Source organism: Rhinatrema bivittatum, chromosome 6 (assembly GCF_901001135.1).
Source record: "Rhinatrema bivittatum chromosome 6, aRhiBiv1.1, whole genome shotgun sequence".
Classification (NCBI taxonomy): Eukaryota; Metazoa; Chordata; class Amphibia; order Gymnophiona; family Rhinatrematidae; genus Rhinatrema; species Rhinatrema bivittatum.
Window position 1 is genome coordinate 50,397,675 of NC_042620.1, and position 18,123 is coordinate 50,415,797.

The following is an 18,123-nucleotide window of genomic DNA, read 5'->3' on the forward strand; positions in this document are numbered from 1 at the left end:
TTTCATACAGTCAATCATTGATGCGATAGGACTAAACTCAGGTAGCTCTTTTTTGGGAGGGGGTGGGGTGGGCGGGTAAAAGCATCTTTTTTTCATTCAACGTGTTTTGAGCTATAATCAGATGGCCGGTGCATTGTCAGCTCTCTGGGTTTTTTTATGTTCATAGGACAGGAGGAGGAATCAAGTGCAATGACTTATTTATTTATTTATGAACTTTTAATATACCGATATTCGTGGGACACATCATACCGGTTCACAATAAACTCTTGTATTTATTACAGTTAAGATTTCTTTCTTTTGCATATGAAGTGTTTGTGTCATGGAAACTCATCTTAATTACAAACTATTCTAGCTTCTCTAGCCCTCTGCTGTAAACTTTGAGAGCAGAGTACCATTCAGTGCTTCAGTGAGAGATTTAGCAGGACGAAAGCCCAGGGAAGTACTGGAGGGCAAAAGGCAGATGCAAGCAATAGAAACTGTTTTACAAATTGTTGTGTTTGTGGCATTGTGGACCCTTGGTCTCTGTGGAGATGACTCCGCCCATGGGGAACCACAGCAATAGGCTGAACTCAGCAGACACAGAGCTGGATGGAAGGCTTTATTGTACTGCTGTAGATAGATGGTGTGGAGCACGAAGGTAAGGCACTGAGATCCACGAGGTGCCAATATGTTCAACAGGCTCTGATGTAGAATCTCACCCAGATGTTCACGATAGGCAGGAGCCCGCAGAGCGGGTAACGCCACGGCTGGTGGGTGGAGTTGGAGCACCGGATCGTAGAGGTACTCGCAGGAGTGTAGGCGTCTTCCTGATGATGAGATGGTGGGACCGAAGGTCCGTGGTGCAGGATACATAGACCGATAGGCCCTCGAGGAACGAGTACCTGTTCCCTGTACGTACTAGGATCAGTCCAGACCGTGGGTTATGTCCCCCGTCCAGCAGATGGAGTCAGAGCAAACTTCCGAGGGTGCTGACATATAAGCAGGTGCACCCTCCAGGGATCCTCAGTATCTCTCTGACTCCAGCAGATGCGAGTGGGGGAACCTTTGCTTCCCCAGTTGGTGGCTTCTGCCCCACTATTTCTATCTTTTTCTTCTCAGGACAGGATCAAGCAGGCCTGGGTTCTAAATTATTAAATAGAGTTTAAAAAAAAAAAAAAATATATATTTTCTCTTCTCCTCAGGGAGTCTCTCTGAGCCCCTGCCCGGGTCTTGCAGCCCTGGTTAGCTTGCCAGCAGGACTAATTTTCTCATTTGTCTGCCCTTTGTTCTTCTGTTTTTTCCTCCTCTCTCCGGCGGTAAGTTTCTGTTGCTGTTATTTCCTTTCACAGCTTCGCCGTCGGACGGCTCAGGGGCACGCTGGTGGAGCCAGTCTCTCCCCTGTTCGGAGCGCCGCGATTTGCACCCCTCCCCCTCGGCCCTGCGACGTGTTCATTCCCCGGGGCCGCGGCAGCAGGGAAGTCCCATTCCCCTGCTGCTCCTGAGGGGAGGGTTCGCGGAGTTGAGCCTGGGCGGACGAGCCTGCTCCTCCCGCGGCGCGGTTTCCCCGGATCCGGCCCCAGGGGCGGTCGCTGAAGGGGTTCTCCCTCCCGACCGGACGCCATGCAGCGATTTCAGGGGGCTACCGGCGCCGACCCGGGGCAGGGCGGATCACGGGATGTCTCCTCCGGCGTCGCTCTCCCCGGGGGGGAGCCCGGACCGGCTTCCCCGCCTTTTTCGCCGTCAGGCTCGGAGCGCCGCGGCTTGAGGGGAAAGGCCCCGCCCCCTTCTTTGGCGGGAGCGGCGGCCATCTTAGAGCTAGAGAGCGCTGCTGACTCGGAGGCTGAGGAGTCACAGCATGGGTTTTCGCCGCGCTTGAGGCCGATTCGAGCCTCATCCTCCCCCCCCATCGCTTCGGGCCCCTCCACGGACCTCGCCCTCGCCGTCCCTCCACCGGCAGGGGGGTTTACGGCGGATTTTGTTCTCCTAATGCACCAGGCGTACCGCCAGAGCCTGCAGCCGGCGGGGGGGGTCGCCCGGCGGTGGTCAAGCGAACCCCACGCCCGCGAAGATGCCCCGGCTGGTGGGGGTGGGGGGGCCAATCCAGCGCCCTCGGGGGGTGGACAGAAGACGCTCCTGGCTCTTCCACCCAGCGGAGCGACCCCACCGCAGGACCCTGGGAGTGACCCGGCTTCGGCTGATGAGGATTCGCTCCTGGCAGCGCACCTGGAGTGTGACGACCCACGGGTGCTCCGGATCTTCCGAAAGGAGGAGCTGTCTGACCTCATCCCACACGTCCTCCAGGAATTGGATCTCGACCCGCCCGTCGAACCGCCTGGGCCTCCGGCTCCCTCCGTAGCCTCAGCAAGCTCCAAAGGGGACCCTGTCCTGGCGGGCCTACGTCCCCGGGCGCGAACGTTCCCGATTCATGAGTCTTTCCTACACCTTTTGGTACGGGAATGGGACACGCCGGAGGCGTCGCTCAGAGTGGGCAGAGCCATGGACAAGCTTTACCCTCTCCCCGGAGACTTCTTGGACCTGCTTAAAGTACCCAAGGTCGACTCGGCAGTCTCTGCCGTCACCAAGAGGACCACGATTCCCGTTACAGGGGGAACGGCCCTCCGCGATGTCCAAGACAGGAAGTTAGAAGTCTGCCTCAAGAAGATCTTCGAGGTCTCTGCGCTGGGGGTCCGCGCAGCTATTTGTGGTTCACTCACTCAGCGTGCGGGGCTACGGTGGGTGCAGCAGCTCCTTACTTCACAGCAATTGCCACCTGAGGAAGCGGCGCAAGCGGACAGGCTGGAAGCCGTCATTGCCTACGGGGCCGATGCTCTCCACGACTTGCTGCGGGTCCTGGCGAGGACCATGGTTTCGGCTGTTTCCGCCAGGCGACTGCTGTGGCTTCGGAATTGGGCGGCGGACGCCTCGTCCAAGTCCAGCCTAGGCTCTCTACCCTTTAAGGGGAAGTTCCTTTTCGGCGAGGATCTTGACCAGATCATTAAATCCCTGGGGGAAAACTCCGTACATAGGTTGCCCGAGGACCGCCAGAGGTCATATCGTCCGCCCAATTCCTTCTCCAGGAATCGGTCTCGCTCTCAACGGCGATTTCGGAGCGCCAAGCCCCAGGGTCCGAGAAACCCCTTGAACAGGTCTCAGTCTTGGACCCGGTCCTTTCGTGGCCGCAGACCTCCAAGGGATTCTTCGGCGCAGGGAGCTTCCGGCAAGTCCAACCAATGATGTCAGGCCGGCCCACTTCCCCCTCCCGAGGATCGGAGGACGACTAGCCGGGTTTTACGAGGAGTGGGCCAACATCACCACGGATCAATGGGTCCTGGATATTCTAAGGCACGGCTACGCGTTGGATTTGCGGCATCGCCCCAAAGACAGATTCGTCTTCTCGCCCTGCGGGGCAAGTCACAAACGCCTGGGAGTACAAAGCACGCTGGACCGGCTCCTAGCCCTGGGGGCCATCTCTCCCGTCCCCTCCGGAGAGGTGGGCTCGGGTCATTATTCCATCTACTTCGTGGTGCCCAAGAAGGATGGATCCTTTCGTCCCATTTTAGATCTCAAGGAAATCAACAAGGTCCTCTGGATACCCCGGTTTCGCATGGAAACCCTCGGCTCGGTAATAGCGGCCGTTCATCCGGGGGAGTTCCTAGCTTCCCTGGATCTGACGGAAGCCTACTTACACATTCCGATACGTCCGGACCATCACAGGCTCCTCCGCTTCAAGATACTGGGACAGCACTTCCAGTTCCAGGCCCTCCCCTTCGGGTTGGCGACGGCACCCAGGACGTTCACCAAGATCATGGTGGTGGTGGCGGCTGCGCTCCGGCGAGAGGGCATTCTAGTACATCCTTACCTGGACGATTGGCTCATCCGAGCGAAGTCCCTCTCTCAGGGGCAGCAGGCGGTCGACCGGGTGGTCGGATTTCTGCAGTCTCTAGGCTGGGTAGTCAACTTCGGCAAGAGCAGTCTCCTTCCGTCTCGGCAGCTGGACTTTCTCGGAGCACGCTTCGACACCGCTCAAGGCAAAGTCTTCTTGCGGCCGGACAAGGCCCAGTCGCTGAGGGAGCAAATCCTCCATTTTGCTGCTCTCCAGGTCCCAATAGCGAGGGATTACCTGCAGATCCTGGGCTCGATGGCCTTCGCAATCAACCTGGTACCTTGGGCCTTTGCACACCTGAGGCCCCTACAGATGGCGCTACTCTCGCGGTGGAAACCGGTCTCGCAGGACTATCAGGCGATACTACCTCTGCCGCCGGCAGCCAGACTCAGTCTTCGGTGGTGGCTAGACCCCAAGAACCTGGCGCAGGGCTGTCCCCTGGAGTCGCCGGAATGGATTGTGGTCACAACCGATGCCAGTTTGACCGGCTGGGGGGCCGTGTGTCTCAGAAGCTCAGCTCAGGGGCAGTGGACACAGGAACAGGCGTCCTGGTCGATCAACCGCCTGGAGACCAGAGCAGTCCGTCTGGCGCTCATTCAATTCCTGCCTCTCATCCGGCAACGTGCGGTCCGGGTTCTCTCGGACAATGCGACCACGGTAGCCTACATCAACCGACAGGGAGGCACCAAGAGCCCGGGGGTGGCCCTCGAAGCGGCCCGTCTCATGGCCTGGGCAGAGCGGTTCCTCGACCGCCTGGCGGCCTCCCACATCGCAGGCGTGGACAATATTCAGGCGGACTACCTGAGTCGGCAGACGTTGGACCCGGGGGAATGGGCTCTCTCCAACGAGGCAATGTCACTCATCACTCGGCGCTGGGGAGCTCCCGCCATGGACCTCATGGCAACGTCGGGCAACGCAAAGGCTCCGCGGTTCTACAGTCGGAGGAGAGATCACGGGGCGGAAGGAGTGGACGCCCTGGTGCTACCCTGGCCTCCTCATATTCGGCTGTACGTCTTCCCGCCGTGGCCTCTGGTGGGCAAGGTGGTGCGAAGGATAGAGGATCATCCAGGGCAGGTCATTCTGGTGGCGCCGGAATGGCCGCGGCGCCCGTGGTTTGCGGACCTGCTCAACCTGGTAGTGGACGGACCTCTGCGATTGTCACACCTTCCGCGGCTACTCCATCAGGGTCCGGTATTTTCGGACCAGGCGGAACACTTTTGTCTCGCGGCCTGGCTTTTGAAAGGCAGAGTCTCCTGCGCAAGGGATACGCAGTAACCGTGGTAGACACTCTTCTCAAGGCACGTAAGACCTCCACTTCAGTCGCCTATGTACGGGTCTGGAAGGTGTTTGAGGTCTGGTGTGCTGGACATGGAGCCTCCGCAACGGCGCCTTCGCTCCGTCAGGTCCTGGCCTTCCTCCAGGAGGGCTTGGAGAAGGGTCTCTCCTACAACTCCCTGCGTGTGCAAGTCTCTGCTCTAGCCTCCCTGGCTCGTACCACGGGAAATCCAAATCCTTCGTCTCACCCGGACGTCTCGCGCTTCCTCAAAGGAGTCAAGCACCTGCGGCCGCCGGTGCGACATCCCTATCCCTCCTGGAATCTCAACCTGGTGCTCCGGATCCTTGGTAAGGCTCCCTACGAACCGCTGCGACAGGCCTCCCTTAAGGACGTCACCCTTAAGACGGTGTTCCTGGTTGCCATAGCCTCGGCAAGGCGCATCTCCGAGCTTCAGGTGCTTTCGTGCCGGGAACCGTTCCTACGCTTCACGGACTCGGGAGTTTCCATTCGAACGGTTCCTTCGTTCCTACCTAAGGTGGTGTCCTCCTTCCACTTGAACCAGTGGGTGGAACTGCCGGCCTTCCCGGCAGATGCGCCCCAGGCCCTCCGGCGCCTCGACGTGAAGCGCTCTCTGCTGCGCTACCTGGAAGTGACCAATGAGTTCCGGACGTCCGACCATCTCTTTGTGCTTTGGTCCGGGAACAAGAGGGGACTGCAAGCGTCTAGGACTACCATCGCAAGGTGGCTCAAGGAAGCGGTGTCCTCGGCCTACATAGGCGCCGGGAAGGCTCCCCCGGAGGGGGTCCGGGCTCATTCGTTGCGTGCCCTGGCCACGTCCCGGGCGGAGTCTCAACATGTTCCAATTCAGGAAATCTGTCGCGCGGCTACATGGAAGTCGCTACACACCTTCTCGAAGCATTACCGGTTGCAAATGCCGGTAGATGAGGCGGGTTCCTTTGGGGACAGGGTCCTCCGAGCAGGGTCTTCAGGGACCCACCCGGTTTAGGGAAGCTTTGGTACATCCCACGGTCTGGACTGATCCTAGTACGTACAGGGAAAAGAAAATTATTCCTTACCTGCTAATTTTCGTTCCTGTAGTACATAGGATCAGTCCAGACGCCCACCCAGGTTTCTTTTCTTCAGTAATGGTCAGACGCCTGCTCGTGTACGTTCTATCTCCTGTCCCTCCAACTCCTGCATTCTGATGTTTTGTTGTGGTTGCCTAGTTCTTCACAGTTCTCCTTGCAAGTTGCATTGGTTATATGTTCTGTGGTTACAATTTGATTGGCGCTTGATCCATCCTACTTTCTGTCTAGTGTTGTTTTTCGCTAGGCTTTGATATTCTCGATACTGAGGATCCCTGGAGGGTGCACCTGCTTATATGTCAGCACCCTCGGAAGTTTGCTCTGACTCCATCTGCTGGACGGGGGACATAACCCACGGTCTGGACTGATCCTATGTACTACAGGAACGAAAATTAGCAGGTAAGGAATAATTTTCTTATAGTCCGAGATCCTGAGATGGAGAAGAGAGAGAAGACCCCCGAGGAGCGGTTGTCTTAATTAGTAGAAGCCCCGAAGGGTAGTTGGAAGCGAGAGACCCCCGAGGAGCGGGTGTCTAGAGCTTCTAGAGGAGCGAGGCCCTTGGAGTGAAAGTAGCGTCTTAAGCGTGCAGCTTAGAGCGGTCAGAGTAGCTAAACCGAAGTCCTTGCTAACTCAAAGGTGGTAGCGAAGCAGAGGCTTGATATACCCGGAGGTATTGATGTCATGCGGTGGGGACGCCCCCGAGGTTTCTGCCATGACGTGTATTTGAGCGTAGGAGATGTGTGCGCGCGCTCTAGGAGGCCAAGGGAAGTGAGTATGGTGGACTGGAACTCCCATGCTAAGCTGGAGACTCTGAGGCCCTCTGCACCGGAGGCAGCCATCTTGCCCAAGGAGGGAGAAAAGGGAAGAAAAGAGGTAAGGCAGAGCGGTCGCAGCTGTCTGTGACTGGACGCAGCACAGATAAGTTTTAAATTCAGTAGAATTTGTTTGTTCCATGGAGTTGTGTATATGCTTCATAGTAGAAGGCAGTGGTTGCTCACTGCAGGGGCAACCAAAAAGAAGGCACTGGTAGAATTTAGGCTTCTAATCCTTAGCCAGTGGGGGATCTTGGTTTGTATGGTATTGCTTTCATATGTATGTGGAGGAAAAGGGGACCAGTACATATTGACCTTATTTTTCCCTTTTTTCTGTGCAGGGTGAATATACTTCTGGAACATGGGAGGAGAAATTGGAGGAAGTTTCTTTTGCTGATTTCAAATTCTCAGTAACTCATCATTATTTGGTACAAGAGTCCTGTGAGAGAGAAGAGAGAGAAGAATCGGGAGATGGTAGATAAATGTTTTTTTCTGTACTACTTTGAGCATATTCTTGTGGGTCTACACTATATGTAATATTAGGCACTCCCAAAACTTGGCAAATTGTATTTGTATTTTATTTTTTTATCAATGTACTTTAAAATGTCCTAGGGTAGGTGTACTGATGGCATTCTATATTCGGTAAACATGTAAGCAAAATCCAAAGAATATAGGCCATACTGCAAGAGGTGGCAGGCAAGCCAGACGTCTTATGTACATAGAAACATAGAACGACGGCAGAAAAAGAATAATGGTCCATCCGCTCTGCTCAGCAAGCTTCCCATGGTAGTATCTGCCATGCAGGTTACCCCCCATGCTGCTTGACATGCTTTGCTTCTGGGCCTGTCCGTAGAAGCAGTCCTTAATGTCTGCGCATCAGTGTTCCAGACTGTTAAAAAAGCCATGGCTCGTTTGGTTGTCCCTGATTCCAAATTCCTCTTCCCTTCACCCCCACCCCCCACCCCCTTCCTTTAAAGCAAAGAGTGATGTGGCAGTTGCATCAAGGCTTATTGGTTAAAGGTAGTACTGCCACACCAGCAAGTTACCCCTATGCACGCTTTCTTCGTTTCCTTTAGGATTTGGCCATAGAAGCAGTCCTGTGCTTTTTCCCTTATATCTGCGTATCGGTATCCCAGACCATGGAAGTTGGAGCCCTCTGTTGTCTTCTTTTTTTTTAAATTTATGAATTTTCACGAATATAATGACTAAACATTATATAATGCATACATATTGATATCATAATTGAACAAGAATTTCTTATTTTTCATATATTATTAATCAATATCTATCGTCACTAAAGTAATCCAGGAGACAAAGTATTGAGCGAGTTCAACAAAAAGAAATTACGGTAATTAAAAAAGAAACCTAGGGGGGGTAAATTCCCCTACCTCTTATTCTCAGAGATAATAAGCCACTATCCTTAGATTACTCCTAACCATTAGCTGCATTTATGCGGTGAGAATCTAAAAAAGACTGAAGACTAGAAACCTCCATGAATACATATTTATGTTCTTTATATACTAACATCTGCATGGATATCTGAGCATAAATCTGGCACCCCTAGCTGTTAGATCAGATTTAAATTTCAAAAATTATTTTCTTCTTATTTGGGTACTTCTGGCTAAATCTGGGTAAATCCAAATCTGCTGTCCATAGAATTTCTCTCCTCGATGTCTCAAAAACATCTTTAAGACTGTATCTCTTTCAGATTGAAATAGAAATTGTACAAACAAAGTGGATCGTGATCTAATCTCAGTACTCATGGAGGTTTCCAATACCTCCGTCAGGTTCAGTTCCTCTACTTGTGGAGTTTCTAATTGATTCTCAGTCTTCCCCCCTTTTTGTTATATAAAATATCTTGGCTATAGCTGGTACTGCCTGTTGTGGCATTTTTAATATATTCTGTAGATAATCTACAAACATATCTTTAGCTGATACTAGGTTTTGAATAGGAAAATTTAGAACCCTTAAATTAGGGTATTTCAATGCATTCTCAATATATTCTAACTTCTTTACATTTATCATTTCATTAACAAAATTCGATTGTAAAGACACTACATTATCTAATCGCTTCACAGTTTCATCTATTTTGCTCTTACTAGAAATATTTGCATTTTCCAAGTCCAAAACTCTTTTTTGATAATCAGATGTTGACTGAGTTCAATTTATAATTGCCTTTTCCAAAGATTTAATTGCCGTCCACAAGGTTTCTAGGGTAATCGGTGCCACTGAAGGAAGTATTACGTCAAACTCAGACTTATGATCCTCTTTGCCCCCCACAGCAAGGTCCTCCTTTCCCTTTTCAATAATTGAATTAAGACTCTCATCTAGCAAGATGGGTCTTGTAATATTTGTTAGATTTTTAGTTGGTGGGGAAAGGGGTACAAGGAGCGCCGGGACTCAAAGAGATGACCTCTGCCCTGGGGGCCACATTTCGCTCTATAGTGACATCCCCTGCGGCACCTTCCACCGGCGTAGAAGTGGCTTGCATCATAAAAAAGGACTCAATCTGAGGCTGTGATGGTGTGGGGAAAGGGAGACAAAGTAGTAGCCTCCCTCAACCGTGCCTTTCTTTTTGTATGAGGCATATGGTAAAATAGGTAACAAATAAATCACCTCTTTTATGTTTCTCTGAGAGAGTACTCTTGTTATCTCCTGGTCAGGAGGGAGAGGAGAGTTTCAGGGAGAGTTACAGGCAAAGAAAACTGTTTACTCACTTTGAAGTTCTTTTAAATGGTAAATAGTATTTCCAAAAGACAAATTGCTGCTAAGCTGCGTGCCGGCGTCGACTGCGTGCCACTGGGGGCTTTTTCTTTTAAGGCCTTCCAGCCCATGATGTCATCAGCAGTGGACACTCTCTGTTGGGGCTAGGGTCACGCCCTCACCCCTATTGCAAAGGAGACACAGTCAATGAAGAAAAGGAAATGTCTCACCAGGTAAATGAGGCAGTTCTCCTGCCCTGAATTCTCTTTCTCTCTCTCTCTCTCTCTCCCCCCTCGGTTGTCTTCTGAATCCAGTTCCTCTTTTCCCCCCACCGTCTAAGCAGGGAGTAATTTTGTAGTTGCATTAAAAGCATCAAAGCATTACGGTTAAGGATAGTAATCTCCATGCCTTCTGCTAAGGGTAGTAACCGCCGTACCAGCAAATTACCCCCCTGCATGCTTATCTCATTTTCGTCCTCTAGCTTTTAGAGATCCACAGTGTTTATCCCATGCCCCTTTGAGTTCTTTGCCTGTTCTCTTCAGTTGGTTCTGAGTCGTCCTCCCCCCCTCCCCCAAATGATACTTCTGGTGGCGACAGATTGGCCCAGGAGGTCGTGGTATGCCGATCTGCAAAGGCTCCTGGTGGCCCTCCTCTCTGATTACCGGTCCACAGGGATCTGCTGTGGCAGAGACCTATTCTTCACAAAGCTTTGATTCAATTTTGTCTTAAGGTATGTCCCTTGAGAAGGCTTGGTTGCTGAAGCGTGGATACTCCATTGCTGTGATTGCCATCTATCTTCAAGTTCGAAAGTTCTCTACTTCCTTAGCCTATGTTTGGGTTTGTTGAGTGTTTGAGGTCTGGTGTGAGGAACGAGGGGTTCATCTTCGTTTAAGATCCTGCTCATTTTGGATTTTTTGCAGGATGGATTGATCAAGGGGGTGGCCTTTAATTTCTTGAAGGTACAGGTGACGGCTCTTGCCTGTTTCCGGAGGTCAGATGAATGGTGAACCCTTGTTGGCCCACCCGCATGTGGCCCAGTCCTTAAAAGGGTTGAAACATCTTCGTCCTCCCTTGCAGTTACTGGTGGCCTTGTGGAGACTTAATCTGGTTTGGGATTTTTTTGGCAGGTCCCACCTTTTAACCTCTGCGTAGCTTCTCCTTGAGGTTACTCACTTTGAAGACGTCGTTTCTTGTGGCAATTTGTTCTGCGCATAGAGTTTACGAACTGCAGGCCTTGTCTTGCTGAGAATCATTTCTGCAAATTAATCCGGGGGTGGAACAGCTGTGAATTGTTTCATCTTTTTTGTCTAAGATGGTCTCGAATTTTCATTTGAATCAATTTCCCTGCCGACTCTGGACAGGGAGAGATGTGGATAGATATCGCCTGTTACGGACCTTGGATGTCGAGCAGCATATCATGAGGTATTTGGAGGTTTCTGAACCTCTCAGGAAGATGGACTGTCTGTTTATACTCCACGGTGCGAGTAAACTGGGTGAGCCGGCGTCACGGGCTTCAATAGCTTGCTGGTTTAAGGAGGTAATCATGGCTGCATATGTAGATGCTGAGCAGCCATTGCCTAGTCAGGTTAGGGCTTATTCCACTAGGGCGGAGCTTCGATTGTCTCCCATCAAGATTTGTCGAACTGCGACATGGTCCTCCTTACACACCTTTTCCAGGCACTACCGCCTGGATGTGCAGGCACAGGAGGATGCAGCCTTCACGCGTATGATGTTGATTGGACCACAGATAGCTTCCCACCCTCTTCAGGAGTAGCTTTTGGTACATCCCACTGGTGTGGATTAACCTGTCTGCATGCTAAGAAAGGAGAAATGACTATTTTACCTGATGATAATTTCCTTTTCTTTAATGAAGACAGTTTAATCCACTTTCCCGCCCTTGGTTGTCTGATAGTGGTGATACTGCCCTCCTGAGTGGCTGCGTTTTTGTGGATTATTGATAAGTGTCAGATCCAGTCCCTAGATTAGTGATATTACACTCCTTGTCTGAGCTCAATGTTGTTCATGTTTTTTTTAGTTGTCCACAGTTGACTTTTGCAGAGAATACTGCATGTCAGTGCAGGGGTATATATAGTGTGGCGTCAGTTTTGCTCCGTCTCCATCTGCTGGTAGAGGTTCATAACCCCCTGGTGTGTATTAACCTGTCTTAATTAAAGAAAAGGAAAGTAGTAATTTCTCCTTCATTAAGGTTGACAGTTTGTGTGTTTCTTTTATTTCATTCCTAAAGATTTGAAATTGATCTATTTAATCATTTCCTTTATTATGAATCCCAGTAAATAAAGGTTTTCCTAGCATGTAGCAGATGGACTCAGGACCAATGGGTATAGTGTGCTCCTGATAGCAGTTGGAGACTGAGTCAGATTTCAATCTGACATCAGCCTACATATACCCGTGCAGGAAGTGCAGCTCTTCAGTATTTCTCCGTCTCCATAGCAGTTTGGGACTCAACACATGCTTGCACAGCGTTAGAAAATCCAAACCAAAGAAGAGAGAAAATTCCAAAACAAAGAAGAAAATCTTACCTCTACAGACGAGCTCCGCTCTCCTGCGGTGATACCTAAGGGTCCCTCCCCCAGTCGAGAATTCCTGAGGTGATTTCCGAGATCCCTCAGAGGTAAGCCTTGGTCTGGTAGCCGGTTCCCAGCATGGACTTAGCCCCCAGGAACGGGAATGGCTGAGAGGCAGCGGGTGCAATATCGAGCGTGGCAGTGAATGTATATTCCCTCTCCCCCCGCAGCCAGAGACCGCCCAGCACGAGATCGGGAAGCGCCGAGACAAGGTAAGGTAGAAAACTTTCTTAAAGTCTCCGGTCTCCGAGGCTCGGCTAGCTGCACAGGTCGTCCATCCGGCGTCTGTTAAATCGGGTTGAGCAGCCCGTGTCTGGGCTAGACCCCGATCTGGTGTGAGGGTCCTCCCTTGTGGAGACCTTCCGGGGGGGGGGGGGGGGGGGGGTCGCAGTCTTGACTGCGTGGTCGTCTGTGCCATTTTCCTCCTCTTGACCGCCGTAATGTTCGCACAACTGAGCCGTGCGCCCAGCGGCACTGGACGCCCAAACCAGCCTGTGCGCACAGTGGCACACACATCCCCGCTAAACGCACAAATAGCGGCTTGCACGCACATTGTCTATGCACCCAGAGTGCACAACTAAGTCTCCCAGCGCGCCCAGCTATGCGCGCACACGAGTTTTGAGCCACTCCACAAACCATGGTACCGCCGGCCAAGTAACCCAGCCTGCCACCGGAGAGCTGCGCAACCCGAAGTGGCCCCTGCCCTACGCCTGCAGTGTGAAGAGACTCGGGGGGGGGAGGGGGACCAAAACTAGGCCCCCTCAGCCAGTAGAGGAATCCAGCTCCACCAATGATAGTCCGGACCTCTGAACCTCCGGTTCGGCCCCTTCTCAAATGGGTGCCTCGGGGAACCCCGCTGGAGTCAATAGGGACCCAGAGACCCCTTCCTGGGTGGAATTTTTCAAAGGGCTGCAAACTCTTTGTCCAGTCGCAAGCGGAAGAGCAAGACCTTCCAAACCCTTATCGGACCACTCCTGAGATGTGCCACATCCGAGTAAAAGCCTCCCCTTAGGGGACACTGACACCTCGGGGGAAGAGCCTGAACCCCTGGAGAAAGGGGAAATCCCTCCAGGGAGGGAACTATACCGAACCATGATGCGATGCTTCTCTAAGGACGAATACCAGATCTCGGGCCTGTGAGCCTGAAGACGCTGGCCATTCCGGGCGCAAGTACCACAGCGGAGCCAAAGATGAACTCAGCTTTACGTCAGTCTCCGCCAGGCTTCATGCTGTTTCCCAATGCTGCAGGCCGTACAACTGATTGACCTGGAATGGAATGCCCTGGAGGCCAGCTTCAAAGGAGGATGGGCCCTAGGTGCCCTATACCACCTGGAACCCACGGCCAAAGAGCTCCCTGGGTTCCCAAAAGTGGACACCATGGTTTGCGCTATCTCAAAGCCCAGTACGATCCCAGTCGAAGGAGGAGCTGCACTCAAGGATGCCCAAGACAGACGTCAGGAATCTATTCCTAAACAGTTAATTGATGTCGCAGCAGCGACCCTGCAGATCGCTTCCTGCTGCGCCGTTGTAACACGTGCCTACTCGATTCTCTCCAGGGACGCAACCACTTCAGCCGAAACAATGCCTGCGATATCGTTCCTCATGGATGCGACCTCTGACCTGATACGTACTTCAACCAGGGGCGTCTCATCCATAGTGGCAGCCAGAAGGCAGCTATGGCTCCGAAATTGGTCAGCCGATGCAGCCTCCAAGATGAACCTCACAGGAATACCCTTTAAAGGATTCCTCCTGTTCGGAAGCGACCTGGAGAAGTTCGTCAACAAATGGGGCAAATTCCCTGTACCTTGGCTACCAGAGGACAGGAACAAAAGAAACCAGCGCTATTCTCCCTTTGCGCCCTTCTCTCTCTCGCCCTGCAGGCAAGAGTCAGCCTTTTTGGAACAGGCATAACTCATAAAGAGAATTTTAATACACTTTACATATAGCTTATAATACCGAATCATGTATCTGAACAACTATGGCACCCTCTGGTTAAAGTAAATCCATTTCAAACTTATTTATGTGCCTATTTGTAAACCGTTGTGATGGTATATCACTAAACGATGGTATAGAAAAGTTTTTAAATAAATAACGAGGGGAGCTGGCTCGGGTACAGGTCCCAGCCGCGCCCCACAATGAGAATCAACAGACCCATCCACAGGAAGTCATAGGGGGCAGACTTACCCTCTTCTACCAAAGATAGGGCGAGATAACGGCAGACAATTGGGTCCTTACCATCATTCAAGAGGGATACTACCTGGATTTCCACAGCATCCCTCCAGACGAATTTGTGAGATCACCGTGACACCCCCCCCCCCCCCCCCAAGAGGACAGCAGTGGAAACCACACTAGCAAAACCACTCAACCTAAAGGCGATAACCTCTGTGCCCAAGCACCAACAAAATACTGGTCACTATTTTATCATTCTCAAGAGGGAGGGAACGTTCCGGCCCATCCTGGACCGCAAGACCGTCAGCTGCTACTTGAGGGTACCGCACTTCTGCATGGAAATCCTACGCTCTGTCATAAGGGCAGTACAACTGGGAGAATTCCTGACTTCTCTGGATCTGTCAGAAGTCTATCTCCACATCCCGGCCCATCACAACCATCAGCGCTGGCTACGCTTTGCAATACTGGACCATCATCACCGGTTCCGGGCGCTACTCTTCGGACTAGCTACTACCTCTCAGACGTTCACCAAAACCTCCAAAGGAAAGTCATCAGGCGACCACCAGAGTCAAGAATCTACTGCAGAATCTCGGGTGGGTCATCAACACAACCAAGATCTGCCTGCAGCCCTCCCAATTGCTAGAGTACCCGGGAGTTCGGTTCGACACCATACAAGACAAGGTCGTCCTTTCCCTTGCAAGGAGGAGGAAATTGATGAGCCAGTTGCGAAAACGGTTGAACTGTGCTCGCCCAAGATATGGGAGTACACCCAGAAGTCGGCCCATGGGCAAGGGTCAACATGCGACCACTACAACGCTCCCTACTGTCACGATGGGCCCAATGTCCCAGAAGTACTCCGTTCGCCTCCAGCTACCGGCAAAGGTTCGGAGCCAGCTCCAATGGTGGCTACAAGAAGACCATCTGAGCAAGGGAGTAAGACTATCCCCACTGATCCGTGCCTTACTCACCACGGATGCAAGCCTGCGAGGATGGGGATCCCACGGCCAAGAACTGACGGCCCAGGGGCAATGGGACAAGAGAGTCGGGATGGAACATAAACAGACTAGAAGCCCGAGCAGTCAGACTAGCCGGCCTACGATTCAGTCACAAACTCCGGGGTGAATCTGTCAGTCATGTCAGACAACGCCACAACAGTTGACTACATCAACCGCCAGGGAGGAACCAGAAGCCAAATAGTTTCCCTGAAAATAGAATCCCTAATGGTGTGGGCGGAAGCAAACCTACAAGGGATCTCAGCCACCCACATCGTGGGAGAAGACAACCTCACTGTGAATTACCTCATCAGAGAGAGTCTAGACCCAGGGGAATGGATGCTATCAAACACAGTCTTCCAGTCGATAGTAAACCATGGCAACCTGGTCCAACGCCCAAGTTCCCAAGTTTTTCAGCCATGGACGAGATCCACAATCCCAGGGAATCTATACCCTCGTCCAGACCTGGTCACAGGAAGACCCGCTGTACACTTCCCCCATGGCCACTACTGAGTGGAATCATCCGCAAGCTAGAACACCACAGGGGACCAGTACTTCTACTGGCCCTGGACTGGCCAAGAAGGCCATGGTACGCAGATATGCGAAGACTTCTGGCGGGGGAACCCTCTGTGTCTACCTCAACACAGGGACCTGCTCCAGCAAGGACAAATTCTCTCTTGCGGTCTGGCCATTGAGAGGACTCGCGTGAAGAAGAGCGGATACTCTGGGGCAGCGATTGACACCTTGCTGCGAGCACGCAAGTTTTCCACGTCTCTAACTTACATACAAATATGGAGAATATTCGAAGCCTGGCGTGAGGAACGCATCGTCCTTCCGCGGACAGTCAAAATTCCCATGGTCTTGGAATTCCTGCAGGTTCAGATGGCCAAGCTGGCCTGCTTCAGAGCCAAAGTGGACGGCATCAGTCTACGTTTTCCGCTTCCGGAGAGGGGTCAAGCAAACCTGACACCACTAAAGGGGCCGCGGCCCCTATGGAATCTCAATCTAGTATTGGGCTTCCTAGCAGGAGCTTCCTTCTGACCAACACGAGGTCTGTCCCTACATCTCCTGACCTTGAAGACTGCATTCCTAGTGACAATACGTTCAGCCTATCTCATCTCCGAGCTTCAAGCGCTATCTGGTAGGGAACTGCTCCTTAGATCCACAGCGGGATCCAGCTCCGCACTGTACCCTCCTTCCCTCTGAAGGTGGTTTCTCATTTCCACCTAAACCAAACCATTTCGCTGCCATCGCCAGACGAGCACAAGGACTCGGAAAACTCAGGTTTTCTTCGCCATCTTAACGTCTGCAGACTTCTAGTTCGATACCTGGATAGATCGGAATCCATACAAAAGAAGGACCACCTGTCCGTCCTTCACAACGGAAAGAAACAAGGGGAAGTGGCCTCGCGAGCAATCATTGCCTGCTGGATCAAAGAAGTAATCAAGGCGGTCTACGTAGAGGCAAGGAAGCCTCCACCTTTACAAGTCAAGGCCCATTCCACAAGGGTCCAGGCAGTGTCCTGGGCAGAAACCAGGATGCTGTCACCCGCTGAGATCTGTCGGGTGGCAATGTTGTCCTCCATTCACACCTTCTTGAGGTTCTTTCGCCTGGATGTTCAGGCCCAGGAGGACACAGCATTTGCAAGAGCAGTACTAAGTGGGCCACAGGCAGCCTTCCACCCGGTTCTGGAGTAGCTTTTGTACATCCCATTGGTCCTGAGTCCATCTACTATACGCTAGGAAATGGAGAAATTACTTACCTGATAATTTTGTTTTCCTTAGTGTAGACAGATGGACTTGGCATCCCGCCCACGGCTGCTCCAAAATCCGGAAACCTCGGGTGACAATCCCCAAGAGCAAGACAAGCACGGGTAAGCCAGACTTTACTCCTAGTTTACGACACCCATAGTTGCTGGATGTCGGCGTCTTTCGGTTGAATGCCCTGGAGGTCTCCAATTGGAAATCAGTTCAACCAGTCCAAGTTATTAACACACATACACACACATATCCACAATTGCTTTTCGAGGAGAATACTGAAGAGCAGAGCTTCCTGCAGGGGTATATGTAGGCTGACATCAGATTGAAATCTGACTCTGTCTCCAATTGCTATCAGGAGCACACTGTACCCATTGGTCCTGAGTCCATCTGTCTACGCTACGGAAAACAAAATTATCAGGTAAGTAATTTCTCCACTTGTTATGTTATGCTTTTATGGATTTCTGGTAAGAATACACCTATATGTAAAATATGAATACAGTAGCACTGTTTTCACAGTGTCCTGTTTCCACAGCTTCCTTTTCTGTTTGCTAATGCTGCTATTCATGCTTTTACTCTGCATAAAGTTTTTGTTTTCTGTTATACTGCAAATGGTGGCTGGCCTACACATTCACTGCTTCTTTTGTATTCGGTGCGATTAGCTCAAAAGAGTTAACCTCTGACTTGAAAGCAGGCAAACCTGGGTGTTTGTTTTTTTTCCTTGTGTGCATGCATGCAGTCAGGTCAGCTCTGCCTGTGTGTTCAGCTACTGTTCTATCCTCTTCTGACCTAGCCCTGCAGAATAGATTCTTCCTTTTAACTGTCTTTATTTTCTGTGACCCACACTGCTTTGGTTGCTGTTTGTTTGGTTTTTTTCCAGTT

The 18,123-nt window shown here is 51.6% G+C and overlaps 1 protein-coding gene across 3 annotated transcripts in view; it reads left to right on the plus strand.

Annotated features, from left to right (window-relative positions):
* The window catches only part of RAB3GAP1 (RAB3 GTPase activating protein catalytic subunit 1), a 182,788-nt gene that overhangs the window by 20,127 nt on the left and 144,538 nt on the right, over positions 1 to 18,123 (plus strand). For all 3 annotated transcript variants that reach the window (XM_029605371.1, XM_029605372.1, XM_029605373.1), the window contains exon 4: positions 7,377 to 7,509. In XM_029605371.1, the coding sequence (XP_029461231.1) occupies positions 7,377 to 7,509 (133 nt within the window). The remainder of the gene's footprint in view (positions 1 to 7,376; positions 7,510 to 18,123) is intronic.